The sequence below is a fragment of the Melospiza georgiana genome, chromosome 6 (genome assembly GCF_028018845.1).
Source record: "Melospiza georgiana isolate bMelGeo1 chromosome 6, bMelGeo1.pri, whole genome shotgun sequence".
NCBI classification, from domain to species: domain Eukaryota; kingdom Metazoa; phylum Chordata; class Aves; order Passeriformes; family Passerellidae; genus Melospiza; species Melospiza georgiana.
In genome coordinates, this window is record NC_080435.1 from 13,049,361 (window position 1) to 13,076,755 (window position 27,395).

A 27,395-nucleotide genomic window follows, 5' to 3' on the forward strand; every position below is an offset into this window, starting at 1 on the left:
CAGATCCGTGTCCTCACGGGCCGCACCGGCTTCGCGAGGGTGCTCCCAGCCCCGAGGGGAGCGGAACGGAGCATCCCGCGAGCGCAGCCCCGCGCTGGCCTCGCAGTGCGGTGGCCCTTGAGCCCCGCTTTCCCCTCAGAAAGCCTGTGTACCCCGGCGGAGGGATGCCGGTCACCCCCGCCAACCCTGTTTCCATGCAGCAACCGGAAGCGGCCGGAGCGGGACCGGCTCTGCCCGCGGGGACCGAGCGGTGCGGCCCGGTCCTCCCGCGGCCCCGCAGTGGTACAGCCCGCGCGTCCCCTCCGCAATGGTTCATCCCCGCGGCCGCCTTCCCCCCGTCACCCGAATGGTTCGCCCCGCCCACCCCCGCGGCAGGCGCGGTGGTTGCGCCCGCTGCCGCCCCGTGACCCGCCAGTGTTTCCACAGCGCTTCCGGGGGCGCGGCGGCCGTGGGGTCCCGGCTGCGAGCGGGCGCCGGGCGGCTCCGGCCGGGATGTGAGCGGGGGCTGCTCCTACGGTGAGTGCCCGGGCCGGGCGGGGCCTGCGCGCGGGGTGGGGGCCGGGCCGGGCCGGGGGGCCGGGCCGTGGGAATTGGCGGAGCGGCCGACCCCCGCCCCGGCTGGGAACAGCCCCGGTCGCTCCTTCAGTGTCGCTCTCATAAACAGCAACGACGGCAGCAGCTTTATTGGTTTATTGCGTTGTTCTCCGACGGGAGACGCCTCTACGGGAGGGCAGCCCCGGCTCGGGCTGGCCCCGGGTGCTTCCCGGGTTCCCATGGGAGCGCCCCGCGGGATGCAGAAGGGCCGAGCGGGCTCGGGAGCCGTGCAGCCGCCTTTGCTGCGGCAGCGACCCGAATAAATGTACCAAGTGCGTGTAGAAATACAGCGAGGGGACTAAACAAAACCCCCCGGGGTTTCCGGCGTGTTGTGTCCGCGCCTGTCCCTTTCCCCGTCCCTTCTCCCTCCTCCCGCCCGTTCCCGCTGCTGGTGTGCGCACACACACGGGTGTTGGAGGAGTTACCCGCTCGCAAGTACAAATCAGGAGCTGCGTGCAAGCTTTTTTTTTTTATTTTTTTTTTTTTAATCGTGTATTAACTTATCGCAAGGCCACGTTTAGAGTTAACTTTGCCTTGAGGGAGCTGTGCCTACGGAGAGGTTCTAAGCTGTGTCAGCGGTGCCTTTCCTTTGCCGCCCCACGTTGGGTGACAGTGGGGTGGGTGGGATGTTTGTAGTTCCATTCTCTGTTTTTCCTGCAGGTTGTTGCCACGTCGTGTGTTGCTGGTGTGTTTCAGGGGTGTCTGTTTTGGGGTCCTTCTCCGTAGAGCTGTGCACAGAATATGAAAGTGTGTGAGCTTTTTGTTTGGGTTTTCTTGTTTGTTTGGGTTTGTTGGTTTTTGTTGTGGTTTTTGATTTTCCCCACAGTCATTCCCATAAACAGCAGGGGAAGCTGTAGCTAAAGATGGGACTGGTGTGAAAGACTGATCCTGAAAGGGAACTCACCAGTAAGGGGGACTCTTCCTAAGAAAAGAGACCTGTAAAGAAAGAGGAGGATGAGCAGAATTGTAGTTGATTCACAGCTGCAATCAGAGCCAGTTGCTGCAAGGAATTGGAGGCTGGGAATTCCATACAACTTGGCTGCTGCTTTGAATACAGAGGTGCAAAATGCTTAGCTGCTCCTCTGGGTAAGATGCTGTACTTTCAAAATGCTTTTGCAAAACCTGTGTGTTGCTTTGTTTGCATTACAAACTCCCTAAAGAGTGCACTGTCAGCTCCTGGGGAAGCTTTGGTGGGCAGTTTTCATCCTGGAATTCAGGGTGGCTAAATTTAGGGCAGGGCTGGGATGGGTGGCAGATAAGCACTTCCTTACCTACCTCAGGATTAATTTTCTGTGACTTATCTATTAGGTTCTTACGTGCTTCCACTTAAATTATTGCATAGGCAGTTCTGATTAGTGGTATTTAAGAGTAAATTTTTTTTAAAATTTAAATAGGGATCTACATTTAGATTTAGGGGACTTTTTTGAAGCTCCCTGTGCATACTGGATTGGCAGTGCACAACTCTGGGCTGTAGGAGTGTCTTGTTAATCTGAATTATTTCCCTGCCAAGTTGTCTTAATTTACCTTTGGAATGTGGTGATGGCAGATAGTAGTCACACCATAACCAGATTTTTTCCAGCTGGGTGCAGCAATGATTTTGACAGCTCTAACTTTCTTTCATTGACTGTAGCATATGAAATTGTAAACAAAGTTAAATGATTTCTGATGTGTGACATTGCTTTTCCGGAGAGAACTGAATTATTTAGTCCGTTGGGGAAAAAAAACAAAACCAAGAAAAAAACACAACCAAAACCCCTCCCCCCAACAAGCCAATGAAACAGATGTGCCAATGAGAACTGAAAGCCCAAATGTCTGAAAATTTAGTATGCCTAAATGTAGTTATAAGTGTTCCTTAGAGCATGATGGCTCAGTAGTGGCCCACGTAATTAGATCAGCATTCAAAACCACCCTGTGAGTAAATTCTGTGAGAAACTTCTTCACCTACAAGTAGTCCTGAGTTACCCAATGAGGTGAAAGTAAATGCCATCTGTAGTAGCTCTTCTCTTTCTAAAAAATGTAGAAGGTGCCTAACAGCTGGTGGAGGAGGAGATGGGCTGGTGCCAGGAGGGACAGTGCCCGTGCTGGGAGAGGCACTCGCTGTTGTAGAGCTCGGTGGGCTTTGTGTCAGGGGAGGTGGAGCTCCTGTGTCCTTTGCAGGCTGTGCCTCCTCCTGATGGCTGGAGACCTGCGCTTGCCTTCTCACTGGAACGTGCTCCAACTGCATTAAAATACTCATCTGTGGTAATGCTTAAGGACTTCAGTTCAAAAAGCTAAATGGTTCCTGAAGTGCTTGTTTGATAAACACTTGTTCTGGAGGAAGCACTTAATCTTCTCTGTTGTTGAAGCCAGCAGAAAGCCCTGTTGCTAATACAGCTTGAAGAAGGTATTTGTAATTGCTCTTTGACTGTACTATTAAAATGACTTAAGGCATCTGTGTGTAAAAGTGTAATCTGTCTCAGCAGCAAAGCCTGGGCTTGCAGCGTGTCCTGCAGCCTGTGCTGCCACAGGGACACAGCCCTGGGAGCAAACCTGGCTGGGCCGTGCTGAGCTGAGCCCTGGGGAGAGCACTGGTGCGAGCAGAGCGATCAAGCACCTGCCATGCACTCGTTGCCTCTGTGGTTTGATGTTTGAGTAGGGTTCCCTAAGTGAGAATTTGCAAACAGGGGATGTTAAGGAGGAGGGAGGATGGTGCCTGCCTTCAGCCAGCCTTGTGTGCGAGCTGTAATCCAGAGCCTGGATAGATAAACTGTGTGAGTGTGAGAGGCCCCTGCCCGAGGAACTGAGGTGGGGATTGCTGAAAGCATCAGTGCTATTGAGTACAAGGGATCTCTGGCCAGGTTACCCTGCATCTCTGTTCCTTCCTAAATTCCTCTGACAGACTTTCAACGTGGGATGCAGAAGGGAGGATTGGTGCATGCGAGAGCTGCTTGCAGCTCAAGTGCTGTATAGGGAGTACTGCACACCATGGCAGTTTCCAAGTGACCTAGCAGCAAGGGGTTGGGTGCCACAAGGGCACGTCCTTCACAGCCCCAAAACTAAAAGCAGCTGTAGTTCCCTGAGTCAAAGGGCCTTCAGGGATAACTGGTTGCTTTTTAGCAGTCTGGCCTTTTGTGTTACAGAAGTGCAGAGTTAAGGGTTGCCTTGGAGGAATGACTGTCATCCCCTCCTCAAAGAAACTTCTTGGTTAACTTAATAATAAAAATGCTTTCCATCTATTTTGTATTTGCTAGTTGTGGCTCAGGGGGGTTAGAAAAATTCTGGTATGCTAAGTGCTGGAGAAAACGGGGCTTTTGTACAGGTGGGTGAACTCTCTGAAGTGTATCGTGAATGTGTTTGTGTTTAACGGTGGCAATTTGTTTGAAATGTCTCCTGTAAAAAAACCCAACAACTGGGAAATGCTGCTTATTGTTCTTAAAAAATAGAAGGAGCCTCTTGTATATAGGTGTATAGTCAACCATGGTTTCCTTCTTTTTTTCTTAAGAGCAGCTGCCCAGTGTGGAATAGGTTGTTTGTAAAATAATATTTCTGATGTGCTTAGAAATCTCAAATCCACTTCATCTCTTCATCGCTTAGTTTCTACTTGTCACTTTCCAGCTAGCCACAAAACAGACTTTTTTTACTGACAGGATTTGAAGACTTGATTGTTTGCTGCAATATCAGATTTTCTTTAACTCAGAGTTTTGCCTCTGAGCAAAGTACAAGCTTGCATTTGCAGCATAAATATGTCAGTTTAGATTGTCAAGTCACAAGTGCTGATTTGTTCACCTCTGTGCCTAAAGGATAGCTTTCCATGGGGTAGCAAGGCAAAAATACCACAGGTAGTGGTTTTATTCCACTACAGTGAAGAAATGCATGCTTGGAAATGTAGCAAGGTGTGTGTTGGTCAGAACTGAGGCTTGTAGGAATCACTTTTTGAAACAACGATCTTCCTTTGCTTTGAGGACTGGAGAGCAGGGAAACCCAGGTAATGTCCATAGTGAAGCAGAGGCTTATCCATGTTTTGGTAAGCTGTGGTTGCCCTCCCTCACCCTCAGTGGCTCAGGAGTGCGGTGGCTGGCTGCGTGTGGCAGTGCCAGCCCCGCAGGGACCCGCTCTGCTCCCACAAGGTGCCCCTGGAGCAGCAGCCCAGGTTCTGCACAGACCCAAATGCTCGGGTGGAACTCGTGCCTGCCTTGCCCTGCTAGGGGACTGCTGCTGCCAGTCCTTCCCTTTTTGTGTCCTGCCCTCACGTCACCACAAGCTTTGCATTGCTGTAGCTAACTGAGCTTTTGGGAGGATATTATATAATTGAGTTTCAGCTTGAATAATTCATACGTACGCACTGCTGAAACTTGAAAAATTCCGGGTGTTTCTGTGTATTTTTTTCAGTTGCATCATGGAGTAACTGGCTTTTGATGAGTCTGTGTATTTTCAGCCAACAGAAATTGTTTTTAAACAGTTTTTTAAACGCTCATGTTAACAGCCACAAATAAAAATGTAAACCTGTCTTTAAGCAAAATTTTTACTGAAATTAGGAGAAATCTTTAGGGGAACTTAGTTGTGTTGAAACTTAGTATTCTTTCTTTAGAGTTTGCTGGGTTTTTTTCCCTGACCACTGAAGACTCCATTTGTAGTTTGGTCTACTTTAGTAGAACCTACATTTTTAAGACTCTCTGGTGCAAAGCTGTGCTGTGTGACTTAAAGAGGGAGTGTGCAAAGGTACAGATTAAGAGCACTTGAATAAAACATAGTGTTTTGTTCCAAAAAATCTCTTAATATGCAAAATATGTAATGGGGAGCAGGGAGAGTGGGAGAAGAGCACCTGATTGAAACTTCTTTACCACTCTCATAAAAGAATCCTTTTCTTTTTCATATTGAGATATGACACCTAGCTTTAAGTGTCTGTTAATTATATATTTTCATTACTTGCTTATAGAAGCTTGCCAGGGGTCTGTCTGCCTTAATGCTTTGTAGCATTATGTGTTAAAAGCTCTGATTTAATTGTCATTATGAATTTGGATCATGCAACGTCTCCCAGTATCTGTCAGTTTTACTGCCAGTCTGTGCTGATGCACAGCAATTAATGTGATTGCATTAATATGCACTAAATCAGATCTTATCTTTACCATGGAGTAATGGTTGTGGGGTCTTCAACTTCTCTATTTCTGGACAGAGCTGTGCAAAGCCCCTTTTTCTTAAATAAAGGACTTAAACTACGTAATCTTTATTCTTTTTTCAATCAGGCAAGGTGGAGTATTTTTTATTTAAAAAACATATTGTCATCCTGTTAGGCTTTGTTCAAAGGGCCTCTGGTCCCTTCAGTTTTGCAATGAATTACTGGTCCATGGGATGGTTTTAGTGTTTGTAGGTTTTCTATTGCTATTTTCAGTGGGGAGTTCTGGTTATACTTTCGCTGTCATCCAGGAGCCCAGGATCCAGCTGAATCTCTCACGTGCACTGATTTTCACAGGCAGCTGCTTGGATGCAGCTCAGCAGGGCTGTGGAACCTCACACAGCAGCAGTAGCTGCTTGCCTGTGGCCCCCTGTGAGCTGGGGGAAGGCTGCTCAGCGGTGCAGGAGCCGTGTCCCCTCTCACACTCAGGTCTCGCGGATGCGCCCGACGCTCTGTGCCCGCCTGGTGCCAGCCCTGCCCCGTGCCAGCCTGCCTGTCCTGCTGCTGGAACTCTGCACTCCCTCCCTGCCCCTGCCTCTGCCGCCTGCAGGGGCTCCCATGCCCCGCCATGGACGATGACAGCCAGGATGAGCTGATCAACAGGAACGCTGCTCTGGGAAAGGGCAAGAGGCAGTGTCTGGCCCTCCTCAGCGAAACAGGTAAATGGGGCTCTCTGAGCATGCACCTTTCTCCTTTGAGGTTGTAGAACCTATAGATTTACCCTCAGAAGGCTGCTAAAGATGTATTTGTGACCATTTGTCACCTTTTCCCTGATAATTTTTTTGTTTTGCTTCACTTCATTGCTTGTGTGTGTATCAGACTGCTGGCATGCTTCCCTGGAGTTTCTCCAGATGGGCAGCTTTGATACCACTGCAGAAATCTGGGAGTTCACTTCATCCATAATGCCCTGATGAGGGGCTGTTCTGTCTGTATGTCTGCATCAAATAAGTGTTTCCTCTCCTCTTCTCTTCTGTTCTCTTTTCAAGAAAGCAATGGTGGCAATAGCTGGGATTCAGAAGATGATACTGGTAGTGAAGAGGAAGATAATGACACTGAGGAAGAGGGAGGTGGAGAGGACAAGGAAGAAAGTGAAGATGAAGAAACAGAAGGTAAGCTCTGCTCATGTGCCTTAACAGGCATTTTTTTAATAACTGAGGAAGAGCAAGATGAAAGCTGTTCTTCTGGAAACTAACAATGAAATGTAAATCCACAGATGCTGCTCTGTCAGGCCGATGCCAAAATCCTACAGTAATAAGCAAACAAGTAATAGTGCCCAATTTCTAAGCTTTTAAAGCATTTGCATGTTTGAAGACTGTCTACTGTCCAAAGCAGTGGAGTTGTAGTCAGCAGGAGTGAACTCTGCCCCAGCATGAAGAGGAAAAAAAGTCAAAGTTGCAGCAATGGCTCATGCTATTTTTTCACTTATGAAAAGCATGTTTGTTAGTTTGCTTTGGCATGGGGCTCTAAAGTGAATGCTGTGATGGGAGTTCTGAAAGTAAATTATTATTGCTGTAATACCTAGGGAGGATGGAAGATGATATGACTAATTTTTATTGGAAAAAGCAGTGTGAATATCATTTGAATTTGTTGATTTTACTGAAAACGTACTCTGGAGATACATGTACTTCTGAAACTGCTACACTCAAATTAATATTTGGATAGACAAAAATAGATTTTTATCTGCTGTAAAGCTTGTTGAGAAGGCAAGAGCACAGTTTTCCAAGTTACTAGTTACACTGATTTAAACACAGACCAAAAAATTGATGCCAGGTGCTAAAAAGCTTTATTAATCCATCATTCAGAGTATTGTCAGTTATGTCCAGACAGAAGAATTCAGTAGAAAAGACAAGGGTCTCATTCTCATAAAAAAAAAAGCAGCCCAACAACAGTCCTTGGTCAAAGTGAGTTGGGTTTTAAGTACTTTTTCTTGCTTCTTGAAAATATCAGCTTAATTCACAGGTTTTAGGGAAAGACTAACAGATCTTTTTATTTTGTACTAAAAATAAAAATACCTTTCAACAATGTGTGTTGAGTGCTTAATTTTACTCAAAATCAAGCTTTAAGCAGTCTGTAAGGCACTTAGATCCCTTGGCTCATAAAATCATACTTTACTGGTGAAATCTTTCATTTGCTGTTCTGCAGCAGAGTGTGTTGCTGCTACTTTTCCTCTGGAATGTCTCTTAAAAAAACAAAATTTGGGTACATGGTAACTTTATTATAACTTTATTTTTTAACTTCATTGTTCAGTGGTAGCCTAACCTGTCTTAACTGTCTTGTTTAGATAATCTTTTGCTTTTCTGGTGTCTGTGATTTTAATCTCTTGCAAGACTACTTACATTATCAGGCTTTATTTTTCACCAGAGTAATCCATTGCTTTTTAGTGAAGGGATTTAGGAAGCAAGAAAACAGCAAAAAATATTGCCTTAAACTGGGGAGACTGTGCTTGACCCCTGCAGCCTCATAAAATAAGCTTACTTGGAATGTTCTGTGAACTGGACCCCTGTCCTGCCCACCCCCTCTGTCCCCATTGCTGAAGTCTTGCAGCACACACAAGCTGTTTTTTATCTCTCACTTCTTAAGATTGCGAAGATGATGAGGAGGAGGGAGAAGAGGAGGAAGAAAATGAGGCCACTATGGAAGGAATGGCTGATTCTTTGAAATCAGAGCCACACTTGAACGGAGTGAGCCTCTCCTCTGATGAGGATGGTGAAAACTGCCCCATTTGCCTCAACACATTTAGGGATCAGGCTGTTGGGACTCCTGAGAGCTGCTCCCATTACTTCTGCTTGGACTGCATTGTGGAGTGGTCTAAGGTGAGCTGTTTTGTCTGTGGTGTCCTGTGGTGTTCTGGTGTGCTCTGCCCCATCCCCTGTGATCATGCTGTTGTCCTGTAATGAGAACAAAACACTGTCATATTGCTATTTGCTTTCTTAAGCTTTTTTAAACAGACTTGGGTTACTGCTCTGTTTGGCAGGATTCATGTTTGAAGTCTGGATCTGTTTTTCTTGTACCTGTCCTGATTTGTTCTGTTCTCTGCAAGGTGTAAGGTCACAACCAAGTGTGTTTGTGGGCATCTACAGTTCTTTTGTTTTTTCAAGTTGAGGTACTGATTTTTCTCTATGCTTGGATATATCTGCATATCTATCTTTATATTTTCTTGAGTTCTGTATTGTGACCATTGGATTGGGATCTGTTGCAACCCTGAACATCTAAGCATAGAAAAGACGTAAAAAAATACTGACAATTGGGAGCTTGCTGTGAATTTACTTTTCAGTCAGAGTTCCTTGCCACCTGTCTAGTTGCCATAGTCATAATCCAGGGTGAGAATTACAAAACTTACAGTGCATGCAGCAGTAGCAGTGGTGATTAAGTTTTTAAAAAAGCAAATAAATCGCTCTTACTGAATATATTTTTAAACCATTTCTAGTTACTCATTGTGCAAAGGAAAGTAAATTACTTAAAATGTGAGCACTATTTCAAGGCAATGTTTGGAACAACTTTGATGTTGCTGGCAATTGAATAATAACTAAATTGCTTCAGTAAAATAAATGCTTCTCTAAAAATGCATGTGTAATAGAACATGTTGTTTGTAAACCAGATAAGTCAGTTTAACGTACTTGAAATGTCAAGATCAATAGCTGTTAATAGCTGTTAAAATGACTACTACATTAATTTAATGCTTATTACATTAATAATTTAAGATTACTTTTAAAAATTTGAATAAAGTGATGCACTTATTAACTGTATTGGGAATTTTTTTTTCCTAGAATGCAAACTCTTGTCCAGTGGATCGAATCCTCTTTAATTACATTAACATTCGGGCACGTTTTGGTGGTAAAATCTTAAAAAAGGTAAGCCTTTGACTGTAGCAAACAACCAGGCCATTTGGCACAACATTGTTATTCAAAAGTTTACACTTTTAGGCTGTTTATGTAATGCTTGCTATCTGAATGAATTATTTTTTTTCTTATTTTGAATTTGCCTTTTAAGGAACTGTGACTTTTTTTTGCTCCTTAACCTTACTTTCTGCAATATTGTGTTGTGGCATCATTTGTGGTGGTAGAAAAAGGGTGTTTTTTGCAACTGCCTGTTTTGTATAATGGACATTTGACTGAAAACTGTTCTTCATGAATAACCCTGTCTGCGTGTGGAAAGTGCCTTGCATTCTTCAAGTGCTGTTATAGGATGTGTAGGAATAATCTAGACTCTCCATGATCTCTTCCTTATGTCCTGCTGCCAGCAATGCTGTGTAGCAGTTGGGTTTGGAGGGGGAGAGAGGCACAAGGCAGGAGGAGAGCCCTGAAGGGCACTGGTTGAGTGTGCCAGTAATTGCTCACAAAAGAACATTAAAGAGTTGTCACTGCTCTTAATTGATATCAGAAAGGTGTTGGTTTCCAGGGGACATTTAGGGGTTTGATGCTTTGTTTTCATAAACTGATGGTTTATTATTGTTTGCATTTTAGCAGAATTGAGAGTTAACATTGAGGTAATATAGGAGGCAGCAGTTTGCTCTCTTCTTTAGTCTCGTTTTTGGCATCTTTTTGTTTGTTTGACTACTTTTGATCTTATTTGTGGATTTTTGTTTTGCCTATTCTTAACATGCAGTTTTCTACAGTCATTTGTGCCTGACAGTAGACAAGTTAAGTAGATGTTGTCAGGTATTTGATCATGCCCTAGGTGTGCTGAAAGAGCTAAGTGAAGGTTCAGGTGTGTAACAGCCATTTTGATTCCTCACTTGTAGGTTTTGCTGCAGGTACTATTGTTAGTGTGACGGTGGGTTTTAAAAAGTGCCACGTTCTGCATAAACTGTGAATCCCTGTTTTATGTAGATTCCTGTTGAGAACACAAAAACTCAGGGCACTGATGGAGAGGATGATCCAACGTTCTGTGAGGTGTGTGGCAGGAGTGACCGCGAGGATCGCCTGCTGCTCTGTGATGGCTGCGACGCAGGGTAAGAGGCTGAAATAAACCTGCATGATTGCACGTAGCCAGAGTGGGGTCCTCAGGCACTGTCTGGTATGCAGGCTGCCCCTTGCTGCTCTCTTCAGGCTCACCATGTGGCCAGTCGTGTATCCATGTGTTCTAGTGCAGACTTCCATCCCCATGATGTGATGGATCCTTTCCTGGTCATTTAGCAATGTTTGTCTGGAGAGTCCTGCACACATCAAGGCTGCAGGGCACCAAAACAGATGACCACACCTTCAAGTGATGAAGGTGTTTGGGCTTATCCATGCAACATCTGGGTGTGGGAAGAGTAGAACCTTACATGCTTTATGTCTCCTTGAGGAGTGGATGCATGACATGTCCCAAGTGACTGGGCAGTAGAGCTGTGCAGGAGAAGTACTTAAGATCCACAGTTTTGGGAAATGTTGAGAATTTTCTTTACAGCCACAGCTCTTAAATGATTCTCTTACTCTTGCTTGCTTCTGTTTCTGTCCTCTCCTTGATTAATAAAATGAATGTTTAAGTAGAGTTGTGAATATACTTGAACACAGCTCTGGCCCTACTGTTTTCTGCTAGAATTTAAAGCCCTTGGGCTGCTTAATCAGTCTTCCAGCTTTGTCAGTTTGAAGATGTCAGAAATTACCCACTGAACAAAGAGAGATGCTAGTAGAGTATGTAAAATAACTTTTCAAAAATTACTCTGCCAAGCTAACTAGACATCTGCTAAGTCTAGTTTTTCCTTTGTGTTCCGTGTCTGTACACACTGATACACTGACCATACACACATATACACTGATTCATCTTCTGGGAAAAAGACAAAATCAGGAACACTAAAGATTGTTAAGAGTACCATCAGAACACTTGAGTTTGAAATATTAAGCCAAAACAGCATTTCATACACGTCTCATATTCAAGTTCTTTCTGAATTTCCATAAGCCTCTCTCAATCTGAAGCAAACTCTGAATTGCTTCAGATTTTAGTTTGTGATCTCTCTATAGTTACTGTAGTTTTTAAATGTATTGTAATTTCTAGTTTGATACAGGTCTTTGATTTTTGTTTCCTTTTCCTAAAGGAAGTTCTTTATATATGCTTGATTTCTAGAGTAAGCAGTTCCAGAAGCACTTCCTGATAAAAGAACTTGCAGTCTTTACTAGCTCTCCATGGCTGAGATTAACTCTAGAAAAATGTAGAATAGCTTGCCTCAAATGCTCATAAGCATGAGCACTGTTAATATTGTGTTGGTTTATCAGCTTCATCAGGAAACTGATGTTGTTTCCTGGTTGCCTGTCTCCCCAGCGCCTCTGTACTTCTCTTGCCACCATCAGTTTTGGCTCTGCACATTTCTTGCAGCTTGGGTTCAAATGGCAAGTGATTCACCACACAGTGAGGGGAGAACGCTCAGTTTTCTGAGATTTTTTTGAGCCTAAAGTGATGAAAATACCATCTAGAACTAAAAACCTTGTGTAGCTATCAGGTAGCATTGTTTCTCTGCAGATTGATAGAAGCAGATGCATAAACCATAGTTTCAGGCTGAAGAAAATGAATCTGCCATATGTAGCGCTGGATAGAAGTGAAATGGTCCCTAGGTAAGGAGCATATTGTTTGATTTTCTGGGTTTTTTCCCCTCCAGGTATCACATGGAATGCCTTAATCCTCCTCTGAGTGAAGTCCCTGTAGATGAATGGTTCTGCCCTGCCTGTGCCCCCATGGGTGCCAATGGTGCTGCAGGTAAGGGTTTTGTGGTAGCCACTCAAAGTAAATATTTTTCTCCCAGGTTGGATAATGTGAATCATGTGGTGTTTTGAAGACATGTTTAACCTCTTGGCTTTATCTGTTTCAAGTTGTTTTGATAAGCATTCTCTCTTGAACCTTAAGATTAGACTTGAACTCTTGACTGATGAGAGGATCTTGTTTATGAAGATTTTCATCTGCAGTTACAACCTGTGGAACTGCTTCTTGTAAGCATCCTTTAACCTTTCCAAGGCAATCCCAGCACCACAGTGTGACTGCACTGAGTTACATTGGAAAGAATTTATTAGTGTCCTGACCTCAGATTGCCAAGGTAGCAGCAATTTCTGTTACCTAGAAAAGTGCTATACTGTGATAACAGTCTAAAGCAATGGTGTCTGTGCTCATTTTCTTTCGAGAGGGTAATGGCTGCCTGCAGAGGTGATTGGTTTAAGAAAGAGAATGCTGATTTATTTTTTTTTTTTGTCTGCAATTCTTCAAATTATTTCACGTGTAGAAAGACAAGTAAGCTCATGCTGTTCTCGTTGAAGATGCAGATCATGTCAGTGAGGAGGAGGTGGCTGCCCTGATGGCCGATGTTGTCCCCACCACCAGCAGGCTCCGCCCTCACGTGCGGACGCGGGCCATCGCCAGGACTCGGCAGAGCGAGCGCGTCCGCGCCACCGTGAACAGGAACCGCATCACCACGGCGCAGCAAATCCGGGTATCACGGGCACTCCGAGGGGCTCTGCACAGCCCTGGGCAAGGCTCACTGAAACTAGCCCCATTGCAGTAGCTCTGCTGGCTGTGTTGACTGTCCATAGCACAGTGGTTGGTAGTTGTGGAGCTCTTTTAATCTGAGATGTGCAGGATGTCCAAATGGAGTACGGCACATGACCAAGATGCTCTATTTTGAAATGCTGCAGCAGCTTCCTCTCTTAGCTTGCATTTTTATCTGCCCCTGATGTGAGCAACATTTTATTTTTATTCCTAGTGGCTATTAATACAAAGTTTGTGCACCACTTCTCGTTTTTTAGCATGTTTATTTGACAGTTGTTTATTTTCTTTTGTTCTCCTTGCCCATAGCAGTAGAACATGTTGACTGCCTTCAGTCCAATTGAAGAGAAAAATTTTGCGTTTTTAAAGTTTCTGTTTTTGTGAAAATCAGTCCCTTGTTAGAAGAGGAAAAAACCAGATTTTAGTGTCCTCAATAATGAGGCCACATGAGTTCAAACACATTAACAGTACTAGAGAATCTATGCAGGAGAGTATCCCAAATACACAGGGTCCCTGTCTTACTGTATTAAGTATAGTTTGAGATAGCTGCCATGAACTAAGATCCAGCTCACCTTAAGTTTTTATCACATTTTCCCTTGATTTAAGGACTTCCCAGAAGGCTTTAGCAGTTGTTAAATTCATTATATCCTCCTTAATGGAGATGATCTTATTTGACTGCCAAACCCCACTGTCTCCAAACCCAGGTGTTTCAATTTTAACTTTAGAAGAGTTAATAAAATAGAAGAAGTTGATGAATTATTTGATTCATTGTTGTTAAGCAATTACAGCTGAGTAGTCAGGGCTATATGTTGAAAAAAATAGAGGAAAGTGTTGTTTGAAGTGAAAGACTCTGCAAGGTAACTGTTGTTATTTTTCTTTCCTTCCTTACTTGTTGTTTTAGAAGTAGTGTGGAGTCATTTCCTGTGGGTGAGAGGGGTGGTGCATGGGGACTTTACTATTCCATGGTAGTGTAATCCTGGGAACCCAGCACTTCCCATTCAAGAGCTGTTCCTAGCTCCACTTCTCAGTGTGCAGGGGTGATTAAAAATTGTACCTAGAAAGGCACTGTTATTTATTGCCTTTGTCTCTGAACAAAAGTGCATCTTATTTTGGCTCATACCTTGAGTTGACTGAAGCATAATTCCACTGTTTGAGGGAGTATAAGTTTTGAGAAGCTGGGAGCATGCATGTAACTCTGAAGGAAGCTGAACAGCAAGGTCCTTAATATGCCAGTCAGTAGATTTAAAAATTACATAATTGCTTAAGTGGCAGCTTGGTGATGTGAGGGGTTTCCTCATTTGAATCTCAAATCCATTTTATAAGTAAATGTTGCTGACTGTATGGTGTATGTTCCAATCCTCCCCACAGCACGTGCCAGGGTACCTGATGTCCTCCCTTCTGGATGAAACAATTGAGGCAGTGGTAGCAGGCCTGAACACAGCCATCTACCAGCGTCCTCTGGCACCACGCGCTCCCACCAGGCAGAAGAGGAAAACTGGTAAGGACATCAGGCACCTCAGGGGGGCCTGAATCCTGCAAAATACATCAGCTGTGTGCTGCCACACCTGCGCAGCTGTGGAGGTATCCCATGTGCATTTTCTTCTTTCCCTCTACCCCTCTGCCTAGAAGTGTCATGAAGGTGGTTTTTAACTGATTCCTAAGGATGTCACTTTTCCTGCTGTGCTGTTGGTGATGTGCTGTATGTCTCTCTGAGCTGCTTTGTGTGTCATGGGGGGACAGGAAGGGGAGTACAGTGTAAAATACAGTGCCAGCACTTAGCCAGATCGTTGTTTTTTGTCCCATCAGGAAGGCGGAAGAAAGCAGGAGGCAAAAAAAGAACTCAGAAGAAATCTGCTGCTGGGAAGAAGAGTTCAGGGGCACAGCTGAAGAGGCGCAAGCGTGTGACAAAGAAGAGAAGGGGGAAAAAGACGAGAGTAAGATCACATGTGAGTGAGTTTCTGCCAGTCAGTGCCTGCCTTTTTCAGCCCTCTGTTAAAGCACTATAACATGGGATTTAGCTGGAAGAAATGCCACCTTTCAATGGTAGCAGGCACCTTTCTTTCTGGTGGAAGTCTGTGCAGGATGTGTCCAGGGTATTCCAGAAAGATGCTGTATGTGGAAGTGAATTGCAACTTCTATGCTGACATATCCTGTTACCTGGACTGTAGGGGTCAGATTGTAAAGCATGTCCTGCAGGATTTGTGTCCTGCCCTGCCATTCAGCTGTAGTGTTTACTTGGTACTGATGCAAGCTCAGTTAAAATTGCCAGCACCTGTTCTTTGTAATAATAGGCTGTGGGTGTTTGTGGCTGTGTCGTTGCAAAGCCAGTTTATTAGCTGTAAGAGCTCTCAAAATCCCTTTCAGCTGTGGGTAGTGTTCTCTTGTAAATTACTCTGCAGATTACTCTGCACCAGCTTGAATCTTTTTGTCAGCTACTTTAACTAGAGTCTACACCTCAGAGCCAGAACTCCAGCATTTAATAAGGAACCAACAATTTTGAATTGACATTATTAAAGATTTTGAGAATCTTAATTTATCTGGTCACTTATATCTGATGCATGCAGTCTCGGCCATAGTTACAAGTTTCATAAATGCTTTTAAACAAACATAGACAATAAATGCACACCACTTGTGCTGGTGATGGTAGTAACTTGATGACTGTACACAGCTTAAATGAAGAATTTGGGGCTTTAAACACAAATTTACCTGCCCTAACTTAAATAACCCAATCTCTTTGTGCAGGGAAAAAATGAGGTTACTGCTCGCTCCCGTATTGCAAGAACCCTTGGTCTCAGTAAACCTGTGCGTGGGGCCTCACTTCCTTCCATGTACAAACCAGCTGAGCCCTCACTGGGGCTGATGAGAGCAGATATTGGTGCAGCTTCCCTCTCTGTGTTTGGAGATCCATATGAGCTGGATCCTTATGAAAGGTGAGAGATCTCTGGATTGTGATCAGGGACCTGGTAATTTAACAGCTGTTGGGTTGTTTGTACACACAGCTCCATGCAGAGTGTGAATCTCACATCTGAAGGCAGCTTTGGGTACACAGCCCATGGTAACACATAATGACCTGTTCTTTCTTTCCTTCTGGGCTAAGTTACTAAACTTGTAAGGAATCAGCCTCCTCTAAAGTGTTTTTCTGAAATAATCAGCCTCCTGAAACTTCCAGTAAGATCTGTGGGTTCTTGAAAGGTTAGAATCTGAAGGAGTCCAGTCCTAAAACCCACAAAATTAAATGGAATCTTCCATGTTTCTCCTTTTCTTACCTTCACTTTTCCAGACACTTGAAATTCAGGAGAAATCTTACTGTGCCAAATCTTACTGTGCCATTGATGCCACTCATAAACTTTGAATTTTTGGGGAGGGGGGAATCTGAAATTAATGTTGGTGAAATTTAGTTTTCCACTGAATACTTCTTTTTGATACTTTCATAAAAGAAAATTGTCCATTTAACATTTTAGATATGAAAACATGCTGTTTGAATCAAGCTGTTCTATTTAGGCAGAACAGAAAATAAGTATATGGCACAAATATTTTTAATATATCATAATAAAATATACAGTGCTCTCTAACTCTATCTCTCATAGCGGTATCATCTCTTTGATGTGAAAAACATTTCAGACAATTTCAGGGTTCATGTTTTATCACAGTAATGAAGAGGTTCCAGCAAATCCAGATTCACCAGTGAGTGCCAAAAGGAGAGTTCTCTCCCAGTCGGCACTGAGGTCTCACCGTCCTGTAGCTAGACCCGTTTCTGTGGGACTTCCCAGGTAAATGTCCATTGCTATTTTATTATTCTTAGTTGTCTAATGACCCTAACAGAAGAATAAACCTAGTGATCCTCTTTGTTTAACCCTTTTTTTACCCTGTCTTCTAAAAAGTGCATGTGTGTGTATAAATGCATGCCTGCACAGATATAGATAAATAACCACATCAGTTTGTGCAAGGATTCTTTTTATGTTGAACACATACACTCTTTCATCATACCTTTAACATTTCTGTTGAAATTTAAAATTCATATTTCCACCGTAATCCAACACTTCTTACTTTCTGGTTTGTGACTATTTATTAACCCCATTAGTATGTTTTAAATTCCAGTGTCATTAACCTTTAAAAAAACACTTGCTCTTCGAGAGGCCTGGGGAATCCAGCTGCACATCCTGAGGATGTGAGGGCTGTACTCACCTCACCCAATTCTGCTGTTTGTTGGAGCTCAGAAAATTGAGGAGAAGCTTGCTTTGATCCTGCAGTTTAACAGTGGCTTTGCTGTGTGTTGCCAGCCTGCCAAGGCCAGGGAGCCCTGGCTGCCCCCCACTGGCAGCCACAGTGAATTTTCAGGGCTGAGGGGTAAGATACAGGGAGCTGGGAGCATGATGAGAAGAAAAGGGATGAGGGAAGTCACTGAGGCATGTACCAATAGAGTCACCGAAAACTGCAAGGCTGAGGGACCTGAAAAGAAGAAAAAAGGGTTAAGTGGTTAAAAGGTGTGAAAGGGTTCCATAGCTGCCCTCTAATGCATCTGACTTAGAGTGAAAGTTAGTTTCTCAGGATTAGTTCCTCAGAGTTATTTGAGTAGCATATCGATTAGAAGATGGAACTCTTTAGCTGATACTCAGCTCATCTAAAGGCTCCATCGGTCTGGGCTACACTGAGTTTCCTGGTCTGGCCTGTGTTGTATGTTATTAGAAATGTTTGGTGTACATTATTTTAATAAAGTTTACTTTGTTGTCATACAGAAGTGAAATCTAGCTCCCTCAAAGAGCTGGGTCCCTTTGGAGGTTTGTTTTTTAGCAAACTCAAACAAAACAACCCCCCAGATCCCATCAACACAAAAGCAAAGGGAGAAAAGCTGAAACACCAGAAGCAACACCAGAAACACCTTATCAGTCCATATTTCAAGAACTGAGAACTTAAACCATCTTCATAAGATTGAGCAAAGCATAACGGAGAGTGTTTGTGCTGTCCCATGTGTGGGAGCATTGCTGTTGGTTTTCAATGTAATTGCTCTATGCCATGCTCTTAGCTGCCCCCACCAGTGGCACCTTGTGGTTAAACACTGGTTCAAGCTCTGTCATTTTTTATTAGTTTGAAGTGCAGGCCTGAGGAATACTTTTGTGTTTGTGATTTAGTGGGGGTAAGAGAGGCAACTAGGATAGAAATAGCTCTGAAGTGGTAATTAGTGGTTTAAACTCCAAAAATGCATTTTAAATGCACTGGAAAGTTAGTCTTGATATATAACACAGTGAGCACCAGCATTTGCTAACCAAAAGTCTCAGATATGATTACTTTCTTATCTTGTGTTACTCCTGTGGGAAGTCAGTAAAAGCTTCACCTTCTGTTTGTCAGAGAAACATGGGGACTGAATGACTCTAGTGAAGCCGAAACTACAAGTGAACTTCCCTGGCTGATCTCTGTTTATGCCCTTGACTTTGGTTTCTTTTTAATGTAATGTGTGTGTATAGAACAAGTGCTGTAAGAGTAAAGGAAATGTAACCCCTCTGAAACATGCAGAAGCAGCGTGCCTGCCTTGAGTCCTGATCAAGAAGCAGAAGCTGCTCCTGTGCCTGATCTGTTGGGAAGTATCCTGTCTGGACAGAGCCTTCTCATGATGAGCAGTTCAGATGTGGTCATCAACAGAGATGGTTCACTGACAGCAAAGAAGGAAGGTAAGGACTTGGCACATCACAGTGCCATTTGCCTCTTTGTTTCATCCACATCTGCCCTGATCCTACAGGCTGCATAGCTTTGAGCTTGGGGATACTCTTACTGAGCCTCAGAATATGTAGGATAGATTCAGTAGCTGCCAACAGTCATCTGTTTTATAAGATGGATGTTCTGAAATAGTGTTGCTTGTCTGTGTTTAAATGAGACCTGAGATGATACTGGAGAATTTTATTTTTAATGCATGGTTTTCTTTTTTCAAAAGAGCTGCACGGTGATTTCATGCTTTGCTTTGTTATAAAAAATGTAGGACTGGATAGACCAGAGTTATCTTAGGACCCACTTTTTCTGGCATGTGTCATGCACTACTGCCATGCCTGTGATCTGTACTTCAGTTTGAAAAGCAGGATGAAGGACCCTAGCAAGAAATTTTTTTGCAAAAGTAGAGTTCTAAATATGTGCTACCATCTCCAGCTGTGTTCTCCCTTGGTATGGCATTGCTAGAAAAGAACCTGTTCAAATTGAAACTTAGAGCTTTATTCTTAAAATAAGTACCTCTAACGTCCTCTATTATAGTCATTTCTGTCAATCAGCAGCTACAGGATAATAAGCACTAGTTAGATGATACCTACAGAACAGAATAATTTCTTTCCTAAACATTACTGTTTTCCTCAAAGATGTGGTGTCTGGCACTAAATAGTGAGTATGTGACCAAAAGAACTGTTGGACTTCCTTATTACTGTGTGGCATGTGTGCAAACCATAGTGGAGCTTAAAATAATTAGCTCAGTACTTCTGTTAACATTGGGAGAAAATGTCTGGATGTGTCCTGCAAAGCTGAATTGTCTGTTTGTGTGCCATAGCTCCGTTTCACAGAAAATCAGGCAGTGACTCCAGAGTGGAGGATGGTTCAGGGCATACCAGCCCCCCAAGCGCAGCGCTCTCAGGGACCACAGCAGGCAGCTCCATGGCCAGACCTTCCGTCTCCTCAGGACTGGGAACTCACTCCACAGCCTTGTTCTCAGCACCGTCACTGAGCAGGAGTGAGTCTGCAGCAAGCCCTGCACAGACTGCACCGGAAAAGGCAGCTGTAAAATCAGAATATTCAATGACACCCAGGTCTGTCCAGACCCAGAATACAGCGACTTTGAGCAGGCATGGCTCAAAGTTAGATGAAATACCCAGATTTAATGGAAAATCTAAAAACTTTGTACCCACTGATTCATCTTCAAAGCCTCTGAGCTGTAACTTGAATTCTGGCTCAAAAGCTGTAACTGTGAGGCAGCCAGTAAAACCACCTTCCCAGAGAATTGACATCTTTGAGCTTCCCAGGATACCAAAGATTAAAAAAGAAACCAGCAGCAAGCAGGTGGAGCCGGAACCTGCAGGAAGCCAAAGCTGTAATATCCCCAGCTCCTGCATAACCCAGCTGACTGGCAAGGAGAGCACTAATCAGCCTGGAAAGGGTAGCAGGGTGGAAAGTCAGAAGTCAAATTCCAAGGAACCTCAGCAGCAGTCACGTCCAAGCGGGGTGTCTTTCTCCACCCATCCTGGCGGCTCTAGCGGTTCATCGCTGCTGGGCACTTTGAGGGGCAAAGGCCCAGGCTCTTTTGAGAGTTTTAAAATCAATATTCCTGGGAACACAGGACATTCCAGCAGGCTGTCTAACCCAGGATTTTGTAATACCTTCCGCCCTGTGGACGATGAAGTGCAGCAGAAGGAGAGTCCTTCACCGCTTTTCTCAGTGAAGAAAAAGCAGGTCAAAAGTGAAATCTATGATCCCTTTGAGCCAACAGGATCGGACTCTAGTTCAGCAAACAGCAGTCCTGAAAGGCTTGGCTCAGGGATCCCACTAACTAATATCACCAGGACTATTTCCATTGAAAATCCCAAAGTTCAAACATTTCAAACTGTCCGTCGTTTCACCCCATACAGGGTAGAAAATATATTTGGATCTGGGCCTGACTCTGACGTGCCATCTAGTAACACAGAGTCTCGTGATGAGGTGACAGTGGCAAGCAGGATTGTAGAACAGATCTCTGATACAGAGGAACGAGATAATGTGGATGAGGAAGATGTCCTGAGCAGTCCTTGCACTTCATCTGCTGTTAAGGAAGTTTCTAATACAAAGTGTTTAAAGGAGGAAAGCAGAGAAGGACCCAATGTCTTCTTTAATGCTGAGGAATTGATTAGACCTAATATTAATGTAAAAATAGAACCAGATAGTCCCTCAAAGAGTGTTGAGCAGCAGAAAGTCCAAAAAGTAGAACAAGCAGAGAGGCGATCACGTTCTAGATCCTGTTCAAACTCCAGCTCCCGAAGCAAGAAGAAGATGAAAAGGAAAAAAGCACTTGTCAAAGAGCATAAGAGATCACGTTCAGAGTCAAGAGATAGAGCACACTCAAGGGACCGAAGCTCCAGATCTACCTCTTGGTCAGGTGGGGAAGAGCACAGCAAAACACACACGTTAAAATCCAAGAGCAGGAGGTCTTCTACTGACCGTTCTAGCAGTCACGAACGATCAAAAAAGAAGAAAACAAAGGATAAAACCAAGGATAAAAAGGCAAAAACTTCTTGGTCTAGGGACAGAAGGAAATCTAGGTCACGTTCAGGTACTCCTGGAAGTACTTCTGATTTTTATGAAAATAGGAAAAAGAAAAGACGCTCTCGCTCGAGATCAAGGCGCAGGGACCGCTCCCGGTCGAACAGCGCTGAGAGGACTAAAAGGCGGAAGCACAGGAGGGACAAAAGCTACGAGAGCTATGATAAAGAAAGTAGTTTGAAGTCAAGGGACAGAAAGAGATCGAGATCCAGATCTCGGGAGAGGAGAAAGTGGAGGTCTCGGTCTCGGTCTGCGTCTCGATCTTGGGAGCGCAAAAGCAGCAAATCAAAGGAAAAAAGAGCGCGATCCCAATCACGTTCCAAAGAAAGGAAACACAGATCAAAAGAGACCTTGCTTCCTCCTGCTCCAGAAAAGGATCAAAAACCTCCAGCTGAAAATGTGACCAGGTGTCTGGAGGAACCCCATTCTCTGAAACAAGAGCCAAAAGAGGAGCTAGTACTAGAAGGGCTTTCCATAACCATCCAACCAAATGTCAAACTTGAGGAAATACAGACTGAGACCCCAGTTCAGCTGAGAGAGGTCCAAGAAACCATAAAGGCAGAGCCCATCTGTCAGGAAGTGAGCAGTGAAACTGCATTCCCTGCGCCAGAGATCACAAACATTTGTGCCCCGATTGGTGATGTGGATTCTTTTGCTGAAACAGACTTAATAAATAGTACTGATGCAGCTGTGCTTGGTAGCTGTAGCAATACAAACCTAGAGATTACAGTTAAAATAGAAAATACTGCATTATGTCCATCTCTGATGGAACAACCACCAAAGAAAGAAGTTATCATGCATGTTCCAGCTGAGGCTGCACCAATTCAAAGCTCATCCAAAAGCAAAGTTGCAGATTGTGTGAGGGAGGTTAAGGAGGAGTGCCTTGTCTCCAATGAAAATACAAGTAATTTCACTAAACCTGAACTGGAAGTGGTACCTCAGGGTCCTGCCTTGAAATCAAAAGCACCCGTGAAAAGAGTTACCTGGAATCTTCAAGAGGAGGAAAGTGGCGCATTGTCTGCTGGAAAAGCTCCAAGTAAGTTTCTTTTGGGAAACAAACATCAGTTGAACAGGCTGTATAAGGCTTAGGTCTTTGGTGCCTGGCCAAATGTGGTTGTAGTGTAAGAGCTCTGTCGTCTGAGCTGGGATGATGCTGTGGTTTGCAATCCTGAGAGCTGGCATTTTGCACTGGTTGAAATCACGAGGTGAGTTGTGTTAATGAATTGGAGAGGACGTGCTGTCAGCACAGCTCAGCCAGTGGCAGCTTGTTCGTTTGTGAAACACGTGCAGCAACCCCATCTCTGAGCTGGCAGCCCATGTCCCACCTTTCTGCACTTAACTGGAATGCTTGCTTTGCCTTCAGACTTTATAAATGTTTCTCAAAACCAAGGAGTATGACAGGTGTCTGCAGCTCACTCCTGTGAATGCTGCTAAACCAAAGCTGCCAGAAACAGTTTGGCTTGGGAACCTGTGCTATTTGTGTTGACAGAGTTGCCTGTGTTGTTCTTGTTGGTTACTCTCAACAGAGAACCCGGTAGAAAGCAATTGCTGAAGGGGATGAGAAGTTCTCTATTATCAGAAGCTTTAAAATACAAATACTAAAAAATCCTTTTATTGCTAGTTTTGTTGTTAGATGCTTTTTATTTAAATTCTTAAAATAGAATTGGGTTTGAATCTTTGACAATTATTTTGTTCTTTGCTAAGATGTTTTCTTTTCCTTCCCTTGGGTTACCTAGGGATGCCGTTGTACAAACTGCAGCGAGCAAAAGAAGGGGCCTGGAAAGCAGAGGACTTGAACCAAACGTTAAATCAGGTGCAGTTCAATGAGCCTCCTCCAACCAATTATATGATTCCCGAGCCTATGTTTCCTGATCTAGATTCCTCTCAGGTTGGTTCCTATTCCAGCACCCACCTGTCATGGAAGGCATCCCATCTCATCTGTGCCCTCGTTGTGCACCACTCTCCTCTCATGGCAGTGTGCCTTCCTCTGCGTGTGGTACATTTCATGTAGCCTCTACACCTCAGCAATCCTCCTATCATTTAATCTCTCAGGTGCTCCTTACAGTTGAAGAAATGTATCATCTTTAATTTGGCTCTGTACCTGCAGCTTCTGCTTTCAGCACTAGCTTGCAGAAGGACAGTGCTGCCTGAGAAACTATGAGCTTCTTCCTGACTGTGATCAGGCTGTAAATGTTGGCTTGGTAGCCTTGGTCTGAGCCATCAGTCTGTGCTGCCCAGCAGCTAAAAGGGGATTGGGGCTGCTGGTAGCTGGTGGTGGATAAAGGTGCTCTGAGGACCCTGCTGTGATGCTGTGTGTTGTCAGCACAGGCTTTACAGAGCGGTGTCTGTTCCACAGGTGTACTGCCAGAACATCCCTCTGGCAGCAGCCCTGCCCTCCAGCCTGCCCCCGTACGCCCCGGTGAGCCAGCCCACGGTTCAGTTCATCATGCAGGGCAGTCTTCCAGCTCTGGGCTGCGTGGCAGGACAGAGCCTCACCCCAGAGCCAGGCAGCCTGGCTACGGCATCTGAGCCAGGAATCCAAGCTGCTTCTGTTGGAAGTGCAGAGGAACAGATCAGAGCACCCAAACCTCCAGTGGATAAAACAAAAAACGAGGAGGTGAGTGAATTAATAAAATTAATGAGCTGTTTATTTGAACTTTTTAATTTGGAAGATTTTTAACTTTCTGTACTGTATGTTCCCAGCCCTGCTGGTTTTGGTGACTGACTGTGCTAACCAAAGAGCAGCAGTCAATCCTCTCTTTGAATTCATTTGGGATTTATTTCATTTCACCTGCTTTCTATTGGTTCATCTCAATAGGACAGAGAGGGATTGCAACATCTGAAATACTTTCTTAAAGTTCTGAAACTTTCTTATGTGAATATTTGGAGGGGACTTTCCAGAAACCACAATGCCCAAGTTTCTCTAAACACCTGGTTTTCTCATTTCCCCTCCAGCTTTGAAATTATTGTCCATTCTCATAATAGTCCTATAAAGAGGTAGAGCTGTATTTTGTTCCTTATCAGCACTGAAAATGCAAAGATAGTAAAACACTGTGGAGATCTTTCAGTGCAAATCCCTTGCTGCTGAGTTTTAGGTTTGCTGCACAGACCATCTGCTCTAGGCACAGTGGATGCTAACACAAGAATGAAAAGAACTTAGCCTGTTATTTTGCCTCACACCATAAAACCAAATAGTAAGATGCATTTCACTCTGAGCCTCCAATTATGAGCAAGTTTTTATAGACTTGTTTTGATGGCACCTGTAATCATTACTTCTTAGGCAACTCTGCACTTTTCACATTGTCTTTAGAGTTATCTGAAGCCTTATATTCACAGTTGTGGTTTGCTGCTTTTAGAATCTGATGCCTTTTGTTGGATGTATGTTTAATTTAGAGCTGTTGGAAGGAAGGGAGGGGACCAAAACCAGGAAGTCCACATTGTAGTCACTTGCTTAAAACACATGTTACATAAAGCAAGGGCTCCTCATAGCACAAACTGGTATTTATTTCAAGACAGTAATTGACAGTAAAGGAAATCACTTTGAGGTGATTACTTGGATTGTTAAAATTGTGAAATGAGAATTTTCGTTGTTTGAGCGTTTCTAAGAAAAACAGATTCAGAAACCATTCCCAAGACAGCACAAGGTAATGAAGTTCTCTTTCCTGTGCAGTACATGAAGAAGCTTCACATGCAAGAAAGGGCTGTGGAAGAAGTGAAACTTGCCATCAAACCGTTTTACCAGAAGAGGGAGATTACAAAGGAAGAGTACAAGAGCATCCTTCGGAAAGCAGTGCAAAAGGTGAGGGCCCAGTGAAAGGGAGTGGAGAGGAGGAGCTGGGCAGGTCATTACATAGTGGCAGTACTTTAGATTGCACTTGCCATTTCAGCAATTACATGCCATAACTGGGCTAGCAGATCTTTGGACCCTGACTCATACTCTGCACTCCTGTGGTGAAGCAGTAGTTGCTTTATGCCAGACTCTTTGGTGCCATTGATGAGAGCTGTCGGTCTGTTCCTTTTATGAGGTCATGTTTTCAGTGGACCTGAACATTGCTGAGCTTCAGTTGCTTGTGCTGAAATGTTACATGGTATCTGCCCTGGGTGAGAATGGTCAAATCTCCCTCACTAGGAACTTCAGCCAGAATCCTAGCTGTTTCTGATAAAGTGAGAAATTACTTTGTGCAGTAGGTCCTTGAGCATCTGTGTTGTCCCTGAACCTTGGAAGAGGGTCTTGCAATTTTGCTGAGACGAGCTTTTCTCTCAGATCTTAGTGCTGAGTAGATCATGGCTACAAAAGATGCAGTCAGTGGTCAAGGCAGTTAATTGATACCTCAGAGAGCTGTAATTTCTCCCTGCTCTGCATTCTTGCTGTCACTGAGAAATTCCATCATAAATAAAAATCCCCAAGGTAATGGCTGCAATTTCACATCTTCTGTGTGACCAATATGTTTGTGAGAGAGCTGAGCAGTGCCAATTGCTACTGAAGTCATTCTGAACTCCTCCCTGAAGAGAAATAAAGTAACTTGTGTAGGGTCTGTTCTTTCTTCCCTGTCTCAAAATGTGTTCTCAAAACTGACATTCTTTTAATCTGAGCATTGCTTCTTCAAAAACATCCCAAAACTGGGATATCAACACTTCCTTGGTTACCACATGTTGTGTAAAATTGAATGGATGGGTGGAAAAACCTGTAGTAAAAATGAGGTTTTTTGCTTTGAGATACCTCTGCCTTCAGTTGGTGCTCTGTAGATAAGCTATGGGCCATTCCTGAAATGCTTGAAGGAAAATGCTGCTCTTGTCTTTGTTTTCTGCTTATGTACCCTGCTCTGGGCCTTGGGGGTCTGTGCAGGAATTGGCTCCCCTGGGCAGCTTAGGGCCTCTCTGCCACTTGTCTGAGCTGCTGTCGTTGACCAAGTGCCCTTTCTGATCCCCTGCAGATCTGCCACAGCAAAAGTGGAGAGATCAACCCTATGAAGGTGGCTAACCTGGTGAAGGCATATGTGGAAAAATACAAACATATGAGGAAACATAAGAAAACTGATGGTGAAGACACACGTGAAGTGGAAAACTGAGAGCAAGCCACAGCCAGCATGACTTGGACTGAACTTGTCCTAGCTGTGGACACTATGGGAATAACAGCCCTGCAGTTGCATCCCATTGCAAGCGGAGTGCAGAGAAATAAGATGATAATAGACTTTATCTATGGAACCTTCTCTTGAATTGTTTCCATATGGGAATGAATTTAGGAATTTTTTGGATTACCTACAGCTGTAGAACTAAATAACAATCAAATGCCTCAGACCAGCAGAGTAATTCGAGGGGAAACACAGAAGAGATTCATGTTTGGAACTCCCGGATTGCTGCAGTTTTCAGGGTTACTTGATCGCATTTTTGGGCTGTGCACTTGTCTTGCTAAAGTTTGAAACTGGACACCACTTTTCATACAGTATATTGAGAGCTGTATACTGTTTCCCTTGTGTTTATTTATCGAAATATGGATTGTCTTTAGAAATTTCTGATTTAATACTTGAAATGTTGTATTTTTAGCCTGTTGGATGGCGAGCGAAGCTTTACTCGCTCTGGCATTTGGGGATTGCAGAAATGACCTAACCTTTATAAACTGACTTCAGAAACACTGCTCAAGCTGTGGTGTTTATTTACATTCTCTTGGAAGTACCTTGTTAGTGAAAAAAATTAATTTTGGGGTGGGAGATTGTGTTGCACTTGTGTAAATAATGCACTGATGGCTGGTTTTGTGTCTGCCTTTCAGGAAAAGCGAAACAAAAAGCAAGCATTGTCAATTTTCCATAACAAACCCGAAGGATAAGGTTGAACTGATGTACAAAGCAGAAATGTGACAGAGTTTATAAAGTTATTTTGAATGGTTTTTGTCCTGTAGCAGGTGTCATTTGTTTGTCTTGCATTTGCCTCTTGGCCTGGC

At 43.9% G+C, this 27,395-nt stretch overlaps 1 protein-coding gene across 2 annotated transcripts; it reads left to right on the forward strand.

Moving 5' to 3' along the window:
* Nucleotides 1–437: 437 nt before the first annotated feature.
* PHRF1 (PHD and ring finger domains 1) lies at nucleotides 438–27,336 on the forward strand. 2 transcript variants are annotated; one of them, XM_058025498.1, is made up of 18 exons: nucleotides 438–516; nucleotides 6,176–6,405; nucleotides 6,733–6,855; nucleotides 8,327–8,559; nucleotides 9,514–9,597; nucleotides 10,576–10,697; nucleotides 12,321–12,418; nucleotides 12,970–13,142; nucleotides 14,564–14,693; nucleotides 15,002–15,141; nucleotides 15,938–16,125; nucleotides 16,846–16,965; nucleotides 18,707–18,861; nucleotides 19,719–22,493; nucleotides 23,194–23,345; nucleotides 23,814–24,074; nucleotides 25,128–25,256; nucleotides 26,392–27,336. In XM_058025498.1, exons 2-18 carry the CDS (start codon nucleotides 6,315–6,317, stop codon nucleotides 26,524–26,526), a joined length of 5,109 nt encoding a protein of 1,702 aa, XP_057881481.1. In that variant the 5' UTR covers nucleotides 438–516; nucleotides 6,176–6,314; the 3' UTR covers nucleotides 26,527–27,336. The 2 variants fall into 2 exon arrangements, with proteins under 2 accessions (XP_057881481.1, XP_057881482.1); XM_058025499.1 differs by having other exon boundaries at nucleotides 23,194–23,270.
* The last annotated feature ends 59 nt before the right edge of the window (nucleotides 27,337–27,395 follow it).

Bases quoted from the DNA above. Each gene is read 5' to 3' on its own strand.
- PHRF1 (XM_058025498.1), top strand. From the start codon at position 6,315: ATGGACGATGACAGCCAGGATGAGCTGATCAACAGGAACGCTGCTCTG. The intron at 13,143-14,563 runs GTATCACGGGCA...TCCTCCCCACAG, and splicing joins CCACGGCGCAGCAAATCCGG to CACGTGCCAGGGTACCTGAT. The intron at 25,257-26,391 runs GTGAGGGCCCAG...GATCCCCTGCAG, and splicing joins TTCGGAAAGCAGTGCAAAAG to ATCTGCCACAGCAAAAGTGG.